The sequence below is a fragment of the Pelodiscus sinensis genome, chromosome 6, assembly GCF_049634645.1.
Source record: "Pelodiscus sinensis isolate JC-2024 chromosome 6, ASM4963464v1, whole genome shotgun sequence".
Taxonomy (NCBI): Eukaryota; Metazoa; Chordata; order Testudines; family Trionychidae; genus Pelodiscus; species Pelodiscus sinensis.
In genome coordinates, this window is record NC_134716.1 from 373,794 (window position 1) to 391,862 (window position 18,069).

Here is an 18,069-nt window from a genome sequence, read left to right on the forward strand (position 1 = left end):
CCGTCCATTGACTCAGGACTGAGATTTTCAAAGCAGTGCAGGGGATTAAGCCTCATCTCTTCCAGTAAATTTGAAGTGTGACCTTGAGAACACAGATCAGGGGCTTTGGACATCAGTTTAAAATCTGTGTCGTTTAAAAAAAGGCTCAAAAATGGAAGTAACTGTCATCATCTTCAAAGGGGGACGAAGCACCCAGGTTCCGTTACACACAAGTGTGCTTGGTAGCATAACCGCACTGCTCCCGGAGCACTTCTTGGCAGGCAGTGATCCGCACAGCAGAGGCAGGGACAGAGCAGCTAGTGAATACCTGCAGTGGCACAAGGACCACATGGCTTCTTTTCCAGTGTACTGCTTCTCTGTAGCCTTCCAAGCCCAGAAAAAGCGCCCCTGCCACAACAGCTTTTCCCTCCTCAATGTCTGAGCTGCATTTTTCTCTCCTTCTGCATGCAGTGGCGAGTATTTCCCCAGGAGGGATTTAAAGTGGATGCATTCACCGCTTGCGTGTTTGAAATTCATAGAGAGGAAAAGAAAAAGCAGCCAGAAAAGGGAGAATGCAGAAACTAGCTCATCGGAAGATGTAAAAAGCCTTCACTCTACCATTCCAGATCACACCTAGTATCCTGAAGGACAGGCGTGTCTGCAGCTGAGCCAAGAGGAGTAAAACAGAAGCTAGAAAGAATAAAACCAGGTTTGATTGGAGCAAGGTGGTGGCAGCTGAGAGCACAAGTGGAGGAGCACAGAGAGAGAGCTATTGCCAGTAGGGAAAAAATTCAGTTTGTACTTATACATGGTCCAGTTGCAGGGCTGAGAAGTTATGCCAGAGGCCGTCAGAGCGACGAATACGAGCTGCAAACAAGAACCAAATCAGATCTCTTCGGTACAGGTCTCATGCTCAAGGGGGCAAATTCTATAACAGGCACGGTCACTAACTTATCGACCAAAGAGGCGCACGAGCGAAGAATTAAATGGAATCCCATTTCTAAGATCGACATGGGGATGCGCCTAGATTCCAAGTTCGTAAAAGCCAGCTCTGATCTGAGAGTCAGGAGCGAATTTCTAGCTGAACACGTGGGTGTTATCTATTTGCTCATTCCTTGCACCGCGTTATGCCAGGAAACTCTTCAGTTGAGGTGAAGTGCATCTGCCCAGCAGAGAGTGTTAACTGGGAGGCTCAGGTAGAACTTGGAACAGGCTTGGGCCTTGTTCCCCTAACCACTCCCAGCAGTAGACCTGGTCAAATGAGTCAGTCTTCAGAGCTCACCTCGGGGGCTTTCCATTTCCCCAGGGCAGCCCAGCTTCCCCGGCACTAACCCTGCCAACTGTGGCTTGCCAGAGCACATGGAATGTCCAACTCCCCTGCCCTCGAGCGCACCACCTCCGCATGGACCTGGAGACCCTCTGGCTGAGGCCACACTCTGCCACCCTGGCCCTGCCCCATGTCTTGTGGGCCACAGGCCGACTGTCTCACCGGCTGCGCAGCACTTTCCTCCACCACCAGCCCCAGTGACCGAGCAGAACTGCTGCTGGAGTCTGGCACCTCTCAGCAGGAGAAAGTGGGGGAGAGTCTGTCCCTCCGCTAGCCAGAACCAGCCCCTTCCGATGCAAGCGGGCGCTGTCCTAATCCAAGTGGAACTTCCCCTGACCTGAGACAAAAGGCAGGACTATGCAGCGCTTTAAAGACTAACAGGACGGTTTCTTAGGTGATGAGCTTTCGTGGGCCAGACCCACTTCCTCACATCGCCTAATAAACCATCTTGTTAGTCTTTAAAGTGCTGCCTAGTCCTGCCTTTTGTTTCAGCAAGACCAGACTCACACGGCTGCATCTCTATCACTATTCCCCTGACCTGTTTAATTCCTTGAGCCGTATTTACAAGGTGCTCACCAAAAGCAGGAGGGGGCATGTGCACCAGCTACGTTCTCAGCCGGTGCCTGCACCACGGACTAGGCACTAGGGAATGATGCCCGCAAGCTGGCTGCGATGCACACTCACCAAGGTCGTTGTTGTTCATCATGGCGTTAGACACACGAAGCCGGGGGCCTTGCTGCGTAAAGTGATATCCGAATTTCAAGAGGGAGCTATTTTTTTCTAACATGTTTGCAATCTCCATTTCCACCTTGTTGCCCAGCGGCTGGCTCTTTATTAAAAGATAACAGAAAAGCAGGTTACAACTGAGGCTGTCCTGTTATTTCGGTCTTTGATCCCCGGCTGCCTCCTGCAGACTCTGCATTGCAGCTCATGAGCGCGCACAAACACCATGCAGGGCCTCCCTCACCACTGCCCAGCCTTCTGGGTGGCTGTCCAGAAAACACCCAGCGAGCCAAACCCCACGTTTTCTGAACCAAGGCCTCCCGCCAGAAGCTCTCTGGAGTCAATCCGGGAGGTCACGCTGGGGGCGGTTTTACCTGGTTGTCAATTTTGAGCTCTATCAACGAGGTATTGTGCTGGAGTGACTCCATCAGAGCCAGGATCCCTGACCCAGAGATGAAGTTGGATTCTACGTTCAAGCTCTTCAGTACACCGTTGGCTTTTAACATCTCTGCCAGTGCCTGCGGTCACAAAGGGCAGCACGTTAGCATTGAATAATAGCCAGCAGGATGAGCGGCCCAGGGCACGTTAGCCCGGGACTCTGGAGACCGGAGTTCAAACTCCTGCTTCCCCACAGACTGCCTGACACACCGTGGCAAGTCACGGCATCTGTGCCTCAGTTTCCCCCCTCTGGCATTTTTGAAACAACATCCAGGAACCAAAAAGATTTTTTTTCCCCTTTGCAGGTTGCCCCCTTCAAGACAACAATTCCACTGTTAGCCTGTCATCATACACAGCGTGGGAAGGTACTTACGTGGGCGACTGGGTCGTTGCTTCTTGTGCCTACTATGCTTAACTTCTTCACATAGGAATTAGTCTTCAGAGCTTCGGCGTATGCTTTTAACGTGGGTATGGGAATATTCTGTGAAAAGCAGGCCCAGGAAGGGGCATTAGACACTCTTCTTTGTTCTGATTCCCGGTACACGCCTTACAGAAGCACATTCTAAAGGAGCGCGCCCTGCGCGTATGAAATACAGCAATGGAAATGGATTATTTAGGAAGAGGCAGAGCGCTAACCTTAGACTGTGCAGTATTGCTCAGAGTCCTGCACAGCGAGGTGTGCTTGGCCTTCATCCTCTAGATCAGTGGTTGCCAGACTTCTCTTCTGGCAACTCAGTTGGAAAACATTGCTCAGGCCTGTGACCCAACAGAGTGGGGAGGAAGGGTTTGGGATCTGGGAGGGGGCTATGGTCTGGGGCAAGAGGTTGGTGTGTGGGAGTAGATCGGGGCTCAGCTGGAGGAGCAGGCTCTGGGGTGGGGCACGGGAGGCTCTCTGGATTTGGTGAGCTCAGGGTTGAGGCAGAGATTGGGGTGCGGGTTTACCTCTGATGGCTCCCAGTCAGCAGTGCTGCAGCCAGTCCTGGCACCATGGGAGTGCAGAGCCAGTGCTCAGGGCACGGGCAGCGCGTGGAGCCCGTAGCCCCGCTGGCTAGGAGCCGGATCTGCTGCTGGCCGCTTGCAGGGTGCAGCGCAGTGTCAGAACAGGTAGGGACTAGCAGTGCTTTTCAAAGTGCAGGTCGCAACCCAGCTTTCGCTGGCCACCAGGGCTCCCGGGTGCCTGACGCTCCACAGCCCGGTACTGGGCAGGACCCGAAGTTTGAAAACAGCGGCTCTCCAGAGCACCCGGCCTGCCTGACTGTGAAGTGCTAAGTGCAGTAGGAAGGGGAGGCGCAGTACCCGAATATTATTAAGGTTGACTTCCTCGAGTTCAGGGTCATTGTTCTTTACTCGCTCCAAAGTTTCTTCCACATCTGTTGAATTGGGTTCTTCGTCGGGAACTGGTTTATATTGTGTGGGCTTAATCACACCTGCAATAAAAAGCAACATGAAAAAAAAACAGACGAGGGGGAAGAGACGTTTTCTCCAGACCACTCTCAGTTTGGGGCTGTTTTTCCCATCAGAGAAAGGGCAGGGGAACGGAGAAATCATCTGGCTGATGAAGGGTCTAACCAAGACTATAAAGTCACTTATGTAGCCCTGTGGTTTATTTTCACCACAAACCTGGCTCTGGCGTGCAAGCTGAGCCAAAGCGAACTGCGGACGGGGGCAGGGTTCTTTCCTTTGGGGGTGATGAACCAGAGGGAAAAGTCCCCGTCTGGTAGTTAAGAACATAGGGTACACAGATCTGGGGGTACCTGGCACCCTGCAAGGCATGCTTAGGCTGGTGGAAGCCAGGCTGGGACCATAATTCTCAGCCGATAGCCCACCAGTGACTTTGAGTCCAGCACAGCTGGAAATGGGACTTACTGTTCAGGCCTTCCTTGTTAACGATGGTGCTGCTCCCGAGCGCCTCGTAGTACTGCTGGTTACTCATCAGCGTGTGCATGCCAAGGATGGCTGCATCGAACCGAGGGGGAAACAAGCCAGTGTTACTGCGGCCCTGGTGCGGAGACAAGGGATCTGGAGCATACGGCTCCTCCGAAGGGCCCTGAAACGTGCTTTTGGGCAAAGGTGGAGAAGCCGGACAGGTGGCCCCCGCACACGGCAGTTTGGGTCCCCCCGGGCAGCAGCACCGGCGAGGGAAAGGTGCAGGCCTCCCGAGCGGCAAGGGCCCGGGCTGTGCGCTAAGCTGACAGGCAGTTCCATGGAGGCACAGGCCTGGGAACAGTTTCCCATGGTCAGGCTGGGGGGAGTGTCTGGGCTGGAGCCAAACGGAAGAGAAGCGAGAGGAAGAATAAATCTCAGCACACAGTAGTAATGAAGCCCCAGCCTGGCCTGGGCTGTACCATGTGCCTTGCACCTGCGGGGAGGAGCTCTCCACACCTCTCTGAGACGGCAGCATCAACAGCGTACCTGGCCACAGCATGAGACACCCCGGCCAGCAAAGCACAGCGCAGTGTACCCATCCCCCGCAGCACCCAACGCACACTCGGGTCAGTTCTGACACCAGCGTCGCCTTTGACCAGCTCCCAAACACCTGGCGCAGCGCGGGGGCCGGGTGAACGGGTGGAGAGACCCACACAAGTAGCACAACGCTGCGAGAACACACGCCAGGTTTCAGACAACCAAGGCGTTGTAGTCGCTAATCTTCTAACCCTACAGACAGGCACAAGGAGAGACTGGCTGGTCTGCCTTAAACTCAGCCAAGCTGCGAACTGAAAATCCACCCCCCGAAAGAGGCTGCTAAGACCTGCTGTCAGACAGGGCGAGGCCAATGGAGTATTCTTCTGGCCCCTGCACACAGGGACGCATGAGAGAGAGACTCCCAACCCCCACATGGACCCTGAAGAGGTTCTCCAGCTTCATCATCAGCGTCAGCAACACAGGCAGCAGCCGCCACCGGTTCTAAGCTCTTACGCAATCGGCGGAGAGTTACACACCAAGGGCTGCTTCTGATGGCAGGACAGGTCATCACATCTCACTGGGCAGGCCTCAGACACGGTCTGCCTGCATCAATGGGTGGGAGGGCTTAGCATTTCAAAACTTGGCCAGTGGGCTGAAAGCAGCACACCAGGCAAGGAAAGACGACCTCTTTAAAAATAGGGGGCTGGACCATTCGCATCATGACAGCCAGCGCATCAGCCACGGACACACAACTGCTGTGATCAATGACAAGTGGCAATGGCTCAGCAGGGATAGCGTACCCTCCAAGAAGCAGGAGTACGATGGCTAGCATCAGGCAGGAAAAAGTCTGCACGTTTTTCTGGTAGAGGAAAAGAGCTGAAGAAACACAAGAGTGTGATTTGCCACCAAAAACTCACTTCTGGGGATGATGGCGCAACCTGCGAATGCAGTGTTGGTGTGGTGTGGTCACGTTGAGCCCTGGATATTAGAGAGACAAGGTGGACGAGGGGAGCTCTTTTATTGCACCAGCTTGTGCTGGGGAAAGAGCCAAGCGTTCAGGCTCAACAGAGCTCTTCTTTGGGCCTGGGAGCTGTTCAGAGGGGCCTGGGAACTGGCACGGGTTGTTTAGCACCAGGGGTTCGCACACACCGTAAGGGGCGCGCAAGCTGCAGTGGCCTGTTAGCACCCCTGCAGGCCTGGGACAAAGGAGGGGAGTTAGGGGCACAGGCTGCGGGTAATCACAAACCCTGCATCCTTAGGAAGATAGTTATGGCGCTACGCTCCCAGGCTCATGCTGTCGAGGACCAGCGCAGGGCCAGCCAGGAGTGAGGGTTGCTCCACACAGCGCCACCCAGTGGCTGAACAATGGAATGCCCATGGCGGAAAGTTAAAGCAAGACAAGTTGAAATGAGAACTAGGGCACCAGGGTGTAGCAGCAGGGTGAGCTGGATGGTCTCGGGTCGGGGTCCCGGGCGAGATGCCGTGTTTCCAAGGGCAGGAAAGGCTAGGACTTTACCTAGATACGTTCATGGAGGTTAGGGTCCAGCAATGGCTGTTGGCCTGGATGGGCAGGGATGGGGCCCGCCTCTGTTTTGTCGGGGGCTGGGAATGGGTGACGGGAGGGATCACTTGCTGATTCCCTGTTGTGTTCCTCCCTCTGGGGCACCTGGCACTGGCCCACCAGCAGACAGGACACTGGGACGGACGGGCCTTTGGTCTCATGCCTTTCTCTGCTAGATTACACAGCCCTTTAGCGTCTGAATAAAGTCATCTCTGGACGCTGCCTAGCAAAACCAGCCTGTTCCCAGTGAGACAGCGACAGTGCACCACTGACTTCAGAGTCACCCTCCTCTCAAGCTGACACTGCAGAACTCTAGCTATCGGCGGAGCGGCAATGCCACCGACCTTTCCAGTGCCCCCGAAGGACCCCGAGGGAGCGGCTGGCGAGCCCCCGCCCTGCTACTGCCCTAATCCCGCGTTTCTCAGACCGTGGGTCCCGAAGCTAGAGAGCCCCGTCCCTAATCACCAACCCTCCAATAGGCTGCTCAAGCAAACCGCGCCCACAAGGGACAAGAGCCAGGCGAGGTTCCGTGTGCTTTGTTCACAGGACATACTGGCACAGGCTCCGTGTGCATGCACAGGAGCGGCATGTCCTGGGAACAGACGCGGGGATTCAGAAAGAGAAAAAACAGGAACATTTTCTTTTTTGAGCAGATACTTGAACGCCCCCCAGCCCTGGATCAGTCCGGCCCCCGGAGATGGGCAGACTTTATTCCAGGATTCCTCTGCAGTCTCGGTAAATCCTACCCAACCCTTTCTTGGTGCGGGGCAGTCTTTGTAAGCAACGCTTCCTGGGCTCAGACAGCATTCCAACAACAGCAGAAAGGCGCGCCTCAGAAGATGGCAGGAACCGGTTTCCTCCTGCCAGCGAGGAGCATGAACAACGGACCAGCCCGTCGGACTCTCCCGGCTGGAACGGATCTTACCAGCAATGTCGCAGAGCTCTGCATCGGACGCGTTAGCCAGGGCTTCCTCCAACTCCGGCTCCAGCGTCACTCTTTCCAAAACCGGATCCACTGGCTTCTGCTTGGGGACCCAGACCTTCCCTATAAATACAAAGTGAGGTCAATGGCACTCGGGCAGCTGGCTCCTGCTTAGTGATCATTCCAGAGCGCTCGAGGCCAAGTTCCCTGCAGGGCAGAGGGCCGGCAGAAGGACGTGCATGCTGCTTACTCCTGCACGGTGCACACTGCTGCTGCTCTCAGCTGCAGCAAGAGCACCGGGTGGCCCTCTGCACAGGGCGCACTCTGCCTCCTCCCAGGGTGAGTTACAGATCCTGGTGCTCTGGGCCAGGGCCCCCCAGCCAGAAGTGGGACGTTACCTGTGGGCTGGAAGGAGCCCGGCTCCAGGTCCAGCTGTGGTCTCTGAAAAGCGCTCCTTGGGCCTGGATATTCAGCGCCCACAAACCGAACGGTGACAGCGGACACACACAGTGCTCGGAGCGGGAGCAGAGCTCGCCGCTAAACCAGAACCCTTCTCTGGGAACCAAACAAAACGGCTTTGCCAGGCCACATGGGGCCGACTGAGCCAGCCAGAGACCCAGGAGAAATCAATGGCTCTCGCCCGGCCTGGCCTTTTCTAACAACGCTTGCTCAAACCCAGACGCAGCATCAAGTAAGTGCAGCTCCCAGGGCTGTGCAGCTGCAGGCCCCTGGCGGGCAGCCCGGCGTGCCGTGACTGTGCACACTCTTGCTGCTCTCAGCTGCAGCGAGAACGCAGGAGCGCCAGGACAAGCAGGAGCCAGCAGCAGCGAGGGGCGCGGAGAGAGCGCTGATCGGCAGAGCCCATGTGCCCACGGGGCAGGCCCCAGCACGAGCTCCCATGGGTGGGGGCGCCGGGCTGCGACAGAGTGACCTCTCACCTGGGCCACTCCAGCTAAGCCAGGGGCTGGCGAAATACAGCCCGTGACCCGCCAAGCATTTGGATCTGGCCTGCTGCCACCCAGCGGGCCCTCAGGACGGATCCCCTCCTGCCGCGGCCCCACACGCTGCTCAAAGGGGCCAGCGTGAGCATCTCTGCAGTGTGCACTGGGGGCTCCGAGAGCCAGGGGCCCCAGCTGTAAACCCTGCGTATGATGGGAATTGCTTCACGCCAGGGGCAAAGCAGCTCCCCAGCCCCCTACTTCCAGAGGGGCTGTCATCTCTTACCAGCGAGCGAGTGCCCTGCACAGTGAGAGCAGGAACCCCTCGGCCTGTCCCGCACCTCGAGGGAGCCCCGCCCCACCGCTGCGTGGGGAGATCCGTGACCTCTCGCGCTGGCCGGAAGGCCCAGTCGCCCCGGAGCAGCCTTGCTTCCAGCACTGGGGCACGTCTGCAAAGAGCTGCTGCAGGGAGGGGTTTGTTCTAGCTCTTCTGGGGAAGGTGCTCCAGAGCAGCCGCGCAGCACACAGAGAACCCCGCACAAGGAGCTCCCAGCTCGAAGGGCACCTCGCGCCATTTCTGTCCCGTCTGGCAGCAGGGTCGGCCGTGCCCCCACAGCTGAACGGGAGAACAAAGGCCGCACTGCCACAGCTGCTAGGAAGCAGCACACGCCTCAGTGTGGCTAAATTTAGGCAACTCAAAGGAGCAACCTCGCTGTGTCCCGACATTGCAGCCGCTAAGTTGTATCTCTCGTAGCCGAGCCTGGTTTTTCTCTAGACAGGGAGTGAGTTGCACAGCTGGCAACACAAGGAACTGCAGAATTAATGTTCGGTGCCATTGCTTTGAGCAGGGATGTGGCAGCTGTATAAGTTACATCTTAGCTCTTGTTATTTTCCAAAAGATGTATGAGCAAGAGCTTTGCGGCTCAGGGGAAGGGCTATTTTTTAATTCTAATTGGAATCAGCAACAGACTCTGCTCGCTTGCCAGTAACTGCTGTTCCGTACGAAATCAGACACCCGATTTCCCAGTCAAAACCGCATGTTCCGCTTCTTCTTAGCCGTTCTGGGATGGACCCCAAGAAATGTCATTCATGTCTCATGCATATTAATGAACTCCCCCAGTATTTCCTCCAATTAGAGAGAGCACCCACCGAAATCTTAGGGTAGTACACCCAACTATGGACCAGGGGTTGAACATCTGGGACACACTGGCACCAAAAAGAGCATTTAGTCCCAGGAAATTGGGAGATCGCGGCTGCTGCTTCAGCCGTCACTGACAGGGCCTGCTCTGGGGTGTTCATCTTCTCAGGTCAGGAGCCAAAGACTTGCCTCTAGTCTCTCTCTCTATTTCTATCTCGCTGCTTTGACTTTGTTCAAGTTTTGCTTTTAGGTATCTCCCATGCCACCTGCTCCAAGGCCTTTCAGGCAAAGGGAGGCTGGTCCTTCCACACCCAGCCTTGGGGGCATGACGAGCCCATGGGTATGAGATATTGTTAAGTGATTCACCTCTGTATACCTAGGGAAGCTTTAGTTTGATTTTGTTAATGCCATCTGGGGAAGAGATCCAATTAATCTGTGTCCTAGTCGCCATATTTGTTGTGGTTATCATCATCGTAATCCAATAGAATTGTTTTCCATTTCATTTCCTGAGTTCAAGTGTGGTTGCTGTCGATCGCCTGCTGGCCCTCACGAGGGGGCGCCTCACGATTCCACCTCATTGTAGCCTGGGACAGAGAGGACGAACTTAGAATTTCTGATCAGATTGGTGTGCCTGACCCACCGAAATGTCACTAGAGCGCCTTCCCAGGCTACAGCATGAAATGGAAAAGCCACAAGCAGCTACGCATGGTACTTCCTGGAAAGGCCTGTTTGCACTTTCCATCCCATGTGTGATTTCAGTGGAGCAAGGGGAAGGAGTTTTATGGTGCCACTGCAGCTCTCTGGCCACGCCAGAGAAAGGGTCTTGTCTGGTCTGGCACTTCGGCTTAGAGGGTTTTAGATTCAAATGGCTGGAAGGCCCAGAGTGATTGACAGTACGGAGCATTCAAGCGAATGCTTTTCTCTTTTCCCAACAGCAGTCTGATTCCTACCCAGCACTGTAACGTGAGTCGCATTTGCAGTAACTAAGGTTAAGATTTTCTCACGGTTATTTTTTGTAAAAGTCACGGACACTAAAAAGATTCCTGGAAGCCCTTGATGGCTTCTGCGACCCCTGTGACATAACCAGAGACTTGGCAAGAATGCTCAGAAAGCTATTGAACCAGGCAATGACAGCTGGTGGGGAAAACGTCAATGGGACAAAGTCCATTGTAATTTGCAGCTCGAAATGCTTCCTGAACGGGACCTACGCAGCGCTGCTGGTGTCGCGGGGTCCTGTGTTACGAGTGAGGAGATGGGAGATGCTATACCTTTCACCAGATCAACGGCTGTTGGGCCAAACTATTTCACCTCACATTTAGCTGCATCCTGAGCTTATGTCCCAGATTTCAAGAGGCGCCAGCCTTGAGTAAGCTACAAATCTTGTCTCTCTCACCAGCAGAAGCTGGTCCAGTAAAGGAATTACCTCATCAACCTGGTCTCACAAAACGGCAAACATTTTGTCAATTTCCAGGGAGAAAAGTGTTTTAACAATGTCAACCCTCCCATTTCCATTCGCTGTTGGGCTGTACGTTAGTCTACTGTAATAAGAAAGTTTAAAAATGACAATAGAAACAAAACATTTTGACTGACAGGAAACAAATTTGTTTAAGGGTTTTTCTTTGCACAGAAATTTGACATTTTTGGGCTTGTTCCAAGCTCAGTCCTTCTCAAAACAGAAGGTCTGTCCTCTGACAGCTCTGACGGTAGAGTTACGTACCCACCACACACACTCGACTCTTAATCTATGTGCGTGTGCCCAAGGCGCCGCCAGCTTTCTGAGTAGCTCACCTCATTCTCCTGTTGCTAGTTCCTTTCAGCGCCATGGGAAGGAAGAGTGTGTAGTGGTTGAACATCAGAACGGCCACACTGGGGCAGGCCAAAGGTCCATCCAGCCCAGGGTCCTACCTGCCGACTGTGGCCAATGCCAGGAGCCCCAGAGGGAATGAACAGAACAGGGAATCAATGCGTGATTAATCCTCTGTTGCCCATTCCCAGCTTCTGGCAGTCATGTGCTAGGGACACTCAGAGCATGGGGCTGCATCTCTGACCAGCCTGGTGAACAGCCATTGACAGACCTATCCTCCAGGAACTTATCTAGCTCTTTTTTGAACCCTTTTATAGCTTGGGCCATCACAACATCCTCTGGCAAGGAGTTCCACAGGTTGGCTGTGTATTCTGTGAAGAAATCCTGCCTTTTGTTTGTTTTAAACTTGCTGCCTGTTAATTTCATTGGGTGACCCCGTAAGTGCTGCCACACCCCCTGGCTTGACGTGGTTTCTATTCAGATACAGGGTCTACAGTTTGGTTTGGTGGATCGCAGCACCCCTGGATTACAAATTGTCCCAGCTCTCAGAGATGACCCTGGTTCCTGTGCAGTGTGAAGGGGTAAATAACATTTCCTTCTTCACTCTCTCCACACCAACCACAACTTTATAGGCCTCTCTCTCACGCCCCTTAGCTGTCTCAGAGAGAAGTTCCAGTCTTTTTCTCTCGCCTCATCTGTTCCATGCCCCTAATCACTTGCGTTGCCCTTCTCTGTACCTTTCCCACGCCAGTCTGTCTTTCTGGAGATGAGGCGACCACCTCTGCACGCAGCGTGCGAGGCTGGGCATGGCATGGGTGTACGAAGGGGCAATGTAGCAATTACTGACTCAGTAGCGAGCCCCTTCCTAACCATTCCCAGCACTCGGTTGTTGGCGGCCGCTGTGCACGGAGGGGCTGTTTTCAGAGAACGATCGCGTGGTAACAGCTCATTTAGCCCCCGCCACTCTGTGTGTGTCACTGGGATTCTGTTGCCTGACGTGCGGAACTTGGCACTTTCCAGCTGATTTTTAGTTCCCAGCTTAGAGCCAGGAACTACAGGCAGGACTGTCCAGCAAGTGCAGGCAACTTGGGGTTCTATTCCTGGCTCTGTCCCCCTGGGCAAGTCACTGAACACCTCGGTGCCTACTGGCAGTGCAAACGGATCTCTGCATCCCCAGACAGGTGCACATGGTAACCAGCTGAAACCTCTCTGCCTGCACCAGCGCCTGTCCCTGCACCCTTGTGCTCTCACCCTTCATGTATTTGCAGGCAGTTCTCACGTGAGCCAAGCGACACGTGTGTAGCTCACTTAATGTTCCCTCAGCAACACGCACCCAGGCCCAGAACCAGCCGCTGCGACCGGGGCTCTGGCCGGCCCCAGGCCCAGAACCAGCCGCTGCGACCGGGGCTCTGGCCGGCCCCAGGCCCAGAACCAGCCGCTGCGACCGGGGCTCTGGCCGGCCCCAGGCCCAGAACCAGCCGCTGCGACCGGGGCTCTGGCCGGCCCCAGGCCCAGAACCAGCCGCTGCGACCGGGGCTCTGGCCGGCCCCAGGCCCAGAACCAGCCGCTGCGACCGGGGCTCTGGCCGGCCCCAGGCCCAGAACCAGCCGCTGCGACCGGGGCTCTGGCCGGCCCCAGGCCCAGAACCAGTTGGCTGGTTTGTTGAACTCCCTCCAATTTGTCTGCCTCCCTCTGGTGCCGTACCAGCTGTCCCTGGATACGTTATTCCCTGTGCTGGCAGCCCAGCGGCGAGCAGAGACCAACGTGGGCGCCCAGAGTTAGGCCTCAAACCCATCCCGTCCCCTTAGAACGGATCGCTAGGAGCGGCTCTTTCTCCGCCAGCCGAGCCCTCGCCTACGGTGACGGGAAGGCTCAATCCTGGTCCCAAAACCATCGGGACAGCCGATGAGCCAACGCACACTTGTGCAGCCGTGTGCAGGTGACAGCCAGCTCCCCGTCCCAACAGGCGTAACGGCGCCAACCCTCAGTTCTCGCGGGGGCTGGCTCCAATGAGCGGCTGGCTGGAACCCGGCCCGAGCAATGCTCCAGCTGCTGCCGGGGGCGGGCCGAGCCTTGCAGAACCGGAGAGGTGGCGGTGGAGGAGGAGCCGGCAGGCCCTGGCCAGGCTGGAGGAAGGAAGAGCGGATTCCCCTGTGCAGGGTCGTGGTGAAGGGGGGCTGTGAGCAGGGACACTGGACGGGCGAGGCGCAAGAGGAAAGATACGGAAACCTGCTGAATGGCCAGACGCACGAGCTGCTTGGGGACCAGCATGGGGGACAGGTGAGCCAGGGTCCAGTGAGGGGCGTCTGAGCCATCAGCACAGAGACTGCTTTAAAGGCTAGCGGTGGGGAGACCGGCCAGGGCCAGGGCCGCGTGCGACGGGGCTGGAGAACGCTGGTGGGAGGAGGGGAGAGGCCGCATGGGAGCAGCCGGGTAGAGCGAGGGAGGACAGGAAGGAGGGAGCAGAGTCGAGGAGGGCAGGGCTAGAGGTTTCCTGCATGCTGCCAACTCTCACGCGCACCTGGCTCAGTCTACGGGACCGCACCTGGCTCCGGGCATCCGGCCGGCCTCTGCCCCCATCTGTCACGCCCCGGCACCGTGACCAACGCTCCCCACCCCGCCCTGTCTCGCACACACGTGGCCATGCTCTCGCTGCCTGGGGGCTCTGCCACACAGAGCATGCCCACATGCTCCAGGATCTCCGCACCACAGCGCGTGGCGAAACAGCCGCATGCAGCCGTACCTCTCTTCTCTCCGGTGAAGGGCACCAGGTCTTCCCGGTCCTTCATCGCCTTGGCCTGCTCTTCTAGGTGCTCCAGGAGCTCCTCCCTTTTGAACGGGCCCGTCGGAGACTTTTTGGTCTGGTCCCTCTGTCTGAGTCCCACTGGCAGCAAATCATTCTGGATTCAAAGAGCAGGGCGCACAGGTTAGCGACGCGGAGGGAAACAAACGGCCGCCTCCTCTTCTCCCCCCGCCCTGAGCTGTTCTCCGACATGCCTTGCACACGGAAGAGTTCACCGGGGAACTCCCAAGTGTACCGCCCAACAGCACGTTCACTCCTGAGCCTCCGGGGCTCTGCCACCCCCAGGTATAAGGGACTTTTCCTGACCCTCACGCCCAGTCTCTGCCTCGATCAGGGTACCGGCGAGCGCCAAACCCGCTGGCACTGTGCGCGCACGAGGAGAGCGAGCGAGATGTCGTACACGCCCCCCGTCGATTCCTTGCTCCGCTGAGAGCGAAGAGAACAGGACCGCGCGGGAAAGGACCCGAGTCCGGGGCACGGCGCTGAGATCGGGAGCCCCGCAGCCTGGGGCTTGGACCTCTCAGAGGCCTATTTTCAAGCCAGCCGGCCTAGCCACGGGCAGGTGCCGATGTGGGATTTGACCCGCTTCCCTGGGAAGCGGCCACGTGGGGGGAGTACGTGGAACGGCGGACACAGAGCGCCGGGAACACAAAGTCCCTGACGGAGCGGCGTGACATCCGCCCAACGAGCGCTCACACCCGTTCCCTCCCGGCCTTTGCACAGCGGTGGCAGAGCCGGCCGCCGGCAGGGCTCCGGGGAGTCACTAGAGAGACTCACATCTCACCGTGCAACAAAAACGTTCCCGGCCTGACACCGCTTCAATAGCGGCTCCAGGCGCTGAGCACGCGCTTGCGGGGGACGTCCAATCCTCACCAACGCCGTCCATGCAGCCATTTCAAATCGGTCAGTCACCCAGTCAAACGAGCGCCAGGGGGCTGCGGCCCCGCCGGCCCCCGCAGGACGTGAATCGTTAGCCGGAGCCGATAGGCGGCCGCTTACGGGTTAACCGGTTACACTTGTAGCTCCCTAGCGCATACCCAGGAGAACCCCCTGGCGCCAAAAGGCTTGCGGGCTGCTGGAAGTGAGGCTTTGCTGGACCCCGGCGTGGGAGCACGAGGCTGCTGTTTGCACGTCGGCCTGATGCGAACACACTGACACCACAGAAGCCAGGCCCCAGGCCGGTGGCCGTTAGCACCCCAGGCCGGCCCGCCGAGGGGACAGCGCAGCAGAACGGCCATGCGCTAGCTGAACGCTTTGGAGCAGCTCTGCCCTTGGCGCTCTCAGGCCTGACAGCTGGACACGCCAGGGTCCATGCACTGCCTCAGCTAAGGCAAAGTCTCCGATCTTTGCTTTCCCCTGGCGCTCCCTGGAGTATCACGGAGAGTCTGACCCCGCCTTTGTCTGGGCCGTGGCACTGGCCCTTGTAATCCCTGGGTAACCTGCACAGCCCCTGCTTAGCCGGGGAGGCGGGGAGAGCTCCCCTCCCACGGCACCGCCCTCGGACTGCACGGTCTGTTTGCTGCCAGCCGGATCTGCCCAGCTCCTAGCGTTCCCGACAGACGCTGCGCTGAGCTCCCTTGCGCCCGACCGCCCCTCACGAGCACACGGAGGATGCCCCTGGATCCAGGGCAGCGCTCACAGGCAGCGGCCAGGCCGCGGGGCTCACCAGAACACAAGGAGGCCAACGTGAAAACCGTCGTTCGCCAGGTTTGTTTTCGTTGGTGTGAAACGAAACCCAAACCCTCGTGAGACGTTGTGCTTTTGGCAAGAGACACTGCCCCAGAGCAGCCAAAGCCAGCGGTGCGCAGGCAGCCCCCAGGCCGAATCCAGCCAGCGCCAGGCCGCTGCTCCGTGCCTCTCCACCCCGCAGCAGCCTCACTCTGCGTCACAGCCAAGCTGCCTTCCCTGGGCACGTCCACAGCCGCTCCTGCCTCCTCCGCCAGCTCATCTCACGCTCCCCACACGCTGCGGCCAGAGAGGGGTCTCGCTACTGCCACGTGCAGGCCCAACACCTGTTCCTCCACGCGTTGCTGTCTGCGCTGCCGGACTGCTGGGCACCCCAGCCGAGAGCCCGCTGCGCTCAGAGCCGCACAGACGCAGCCCCGGCCCCACGTCGTGGCCAGACGCAGGCCCGGCTGGATGCAGAGGGATGGAGGCACAAGAGAGCAGGGGGCAAACAGGCGCCTGTCCAGTGCGCCAGGGTACGACGTGGGACCTCTCCTCATTCCCCTGCGCACGGAGGGAAAACCTCGCGGCACCAGCACTGCCGAGCCTCCCGCCCGCTCACACCCCGAGAGCCGGGGGCCCAGAAGTCACCTTCGACAGGCCAGGCCCGCCAGGGAGCAACAGCCCAGCAACTCCCAGGTCCCAGCCACCTCCCTGCGGTGCCCCTTCCCAACTCTTCTACTGCCGAGCGGGAGCACGAGCCCGGCCTCGCTCGTCCCCAGCCCTCCTCCGCCAGGGAGCACAGCACCTAATCCCACACGCAAAGTGGCACCCTGGGCGGGGGGAGCCTGGCAGAGAGGGGGGAAGCACCGTGGGGGCAGAAGAGAGGAGATGCAGAGATAGAAGGGGCGGGGGGCTGCTACACAGAGGGAAACCGGCCACCCCGGACAGAAGGGCTGTTCCTAGCACATTGTCCCGTATTTCCCCTGCGGCTGGGGGCGGGCAGGAGGCACCAGTGCTCAGGGCTTCAGCCTCCAAGTGCCAAGCCCCCGCAGCTCCCCTCCCCTCCCCAGCCTGCATGCTGCGGGGCATGGTGGGTGGGGAGCTGCTGGCACTCGGAGCTTCAGCCATTGGGCTGGGAGGGGTTCTAACAGGGTGCAGACAGCCAGGTTCTGCCAGTCCTCGCAGAGTAAGCACCGAGTGGTCCCTCTGAAATCCATGGGACTGTAGCGAAGAAGCCAGTGCCCGTAACGGTGGCAGACACTGGCCCTCCCTCGAAGCGGACATGTCACCCCCACCGCAGAAAGGGGCTTGCTCAGGGACACTGCACTCAGCAGCCCTCTGCTTCGCTTCCCGGCTCGGCTAGTCAGAGGAGCACAGAGCGCAGCAAGACCTGGTGTGACCGCACCAATGGCTCGTATGGTCCAGAGGAACACTCGCGTGGTTAGGTCCTCGCCGGGCTCACGACAAGACACGGGCAGAGAGTTGAGCAGATTCAAGTAGTAAATACGGAGAGATGCACCCCAAGATATAATTACTCGGAACTGGCCATCTCCAGAGGTCACCGAAAATCTACTTACATCAGGGTCCAGCTCTTCCAGTTCGCTCTCTAGTGTCCTGAGCTCTTCCTCTGTCAGCGCACTAAGGATCTTATCCTCATCCAGATCGCGGTATTTCTCCAGTTCCTGTCGGTACGACATGGCAGCCAACCCGCAGGGCTGAAATTCTCACCGTGCCTGCTGACGCGGGACCTAGAACAAAAACAGGCAACGTGACACCTTAGCTCGCCCCACTACCGCTCTCAGAACAAGAGACACCCCTCAGCGGCAGCCCGCTGCTAAGCAAGCAAAGGGCAGCATGGCCTCACACCCAGAGTTCTGGTCCCATTTCTGAACATCACTAGAAATTCACCTCTCGAGGTGAACACCAGCACTGAGCAAATGTTGCCTTGGGCCACAGCTTTGACTCAAGGGAAAACAGATTATTATTTTCATCAGAACAAAAGCTCCCCGGCGCTGTAATTTTGGTACCAGTGCTCAAATCACGCCACACTCCTCTGTGCCTGGCCCTATTGCAAAGCAGCGCGCCGGCCCGGCAGAATCCGGTGCCCGGCGACTGGCCCGTTTGCCCAGCAGCGCGCCGGCCTGGCAGAATCCGGTGCCCGGCGACTGGCCTGTTTGCCCAGCAGCGCGCCGGCCCGGCAGAATCCGGTGCTCAGTTCATTGCCGCCTGCGTTCAGAATCTCTGAAAACCTGGACCAAGGCCACAAGTCTCAGAACACGCAGCAGTTTTTCCTGTTGAACTCCCTTTCTAAATGGGAGGTGGGGAGACGTGGCCGGAAGATGCTCTTACTTATTCCTGGCCCCCC

At 57.7% G+C, this 18,069-nt stretch overlaps 1 protein-coding gene across 5 annotated transcripts in view; it reads right to left on the bottom strand.

Annotated features, from left to right (window-relative positions):
• The window catches only part of TMOD1 (tropomodulin 1), a 29,404-nt gene that overhangs the window by 1,449 nt on the left and 9,886 nt on the right, over positions 1-18,069 (bottom strand). For 3 of the 5 annotated variants that reach the window (XM_075931214.1, XM_075931215.1, XM_075931216.1), the window contains exons 2-9: positions 17,282-17,452; positions 13,977-14,133; positions 7,357-7,476; positions 4,334-4,423; positions 3,764-3,894; positions 2,841-2,948; positions 2,404-2,547; positions 1,991-2,135 (exon numbers count right to left, since the gene is read on the bottom strand). In XM_075931214.1, the coding sequence (XP_075787329.1) occupies positions 1,991-2,135; positions 2,404-2,547; positions 2,841-2,948; positions 3,764-3,894; positions 4,334-4,423; positions 7,357-7,476; positions 13,977-14,133; positions 17,282-17,401 (1,015 nt within the window). In that variant the 5' untranslated portion in view covers positions 17,402-17,452. Of the gene's footprint in view, positions 1-781; positions 847-1,990; positions 2,136-2,403; positions 2,548-2,840; positions 2,949-3,763; positions 3,895-4,333; positions 4,424-7,356; positions 7,477-13,976; positions 14,134-17,281; positions 17,453-18,069 lie in introns of all 5 variants that reach the window. The other 2 variants (XM_075931218.1, XM_075931217.1) reach the window with 2 other exon arrangements.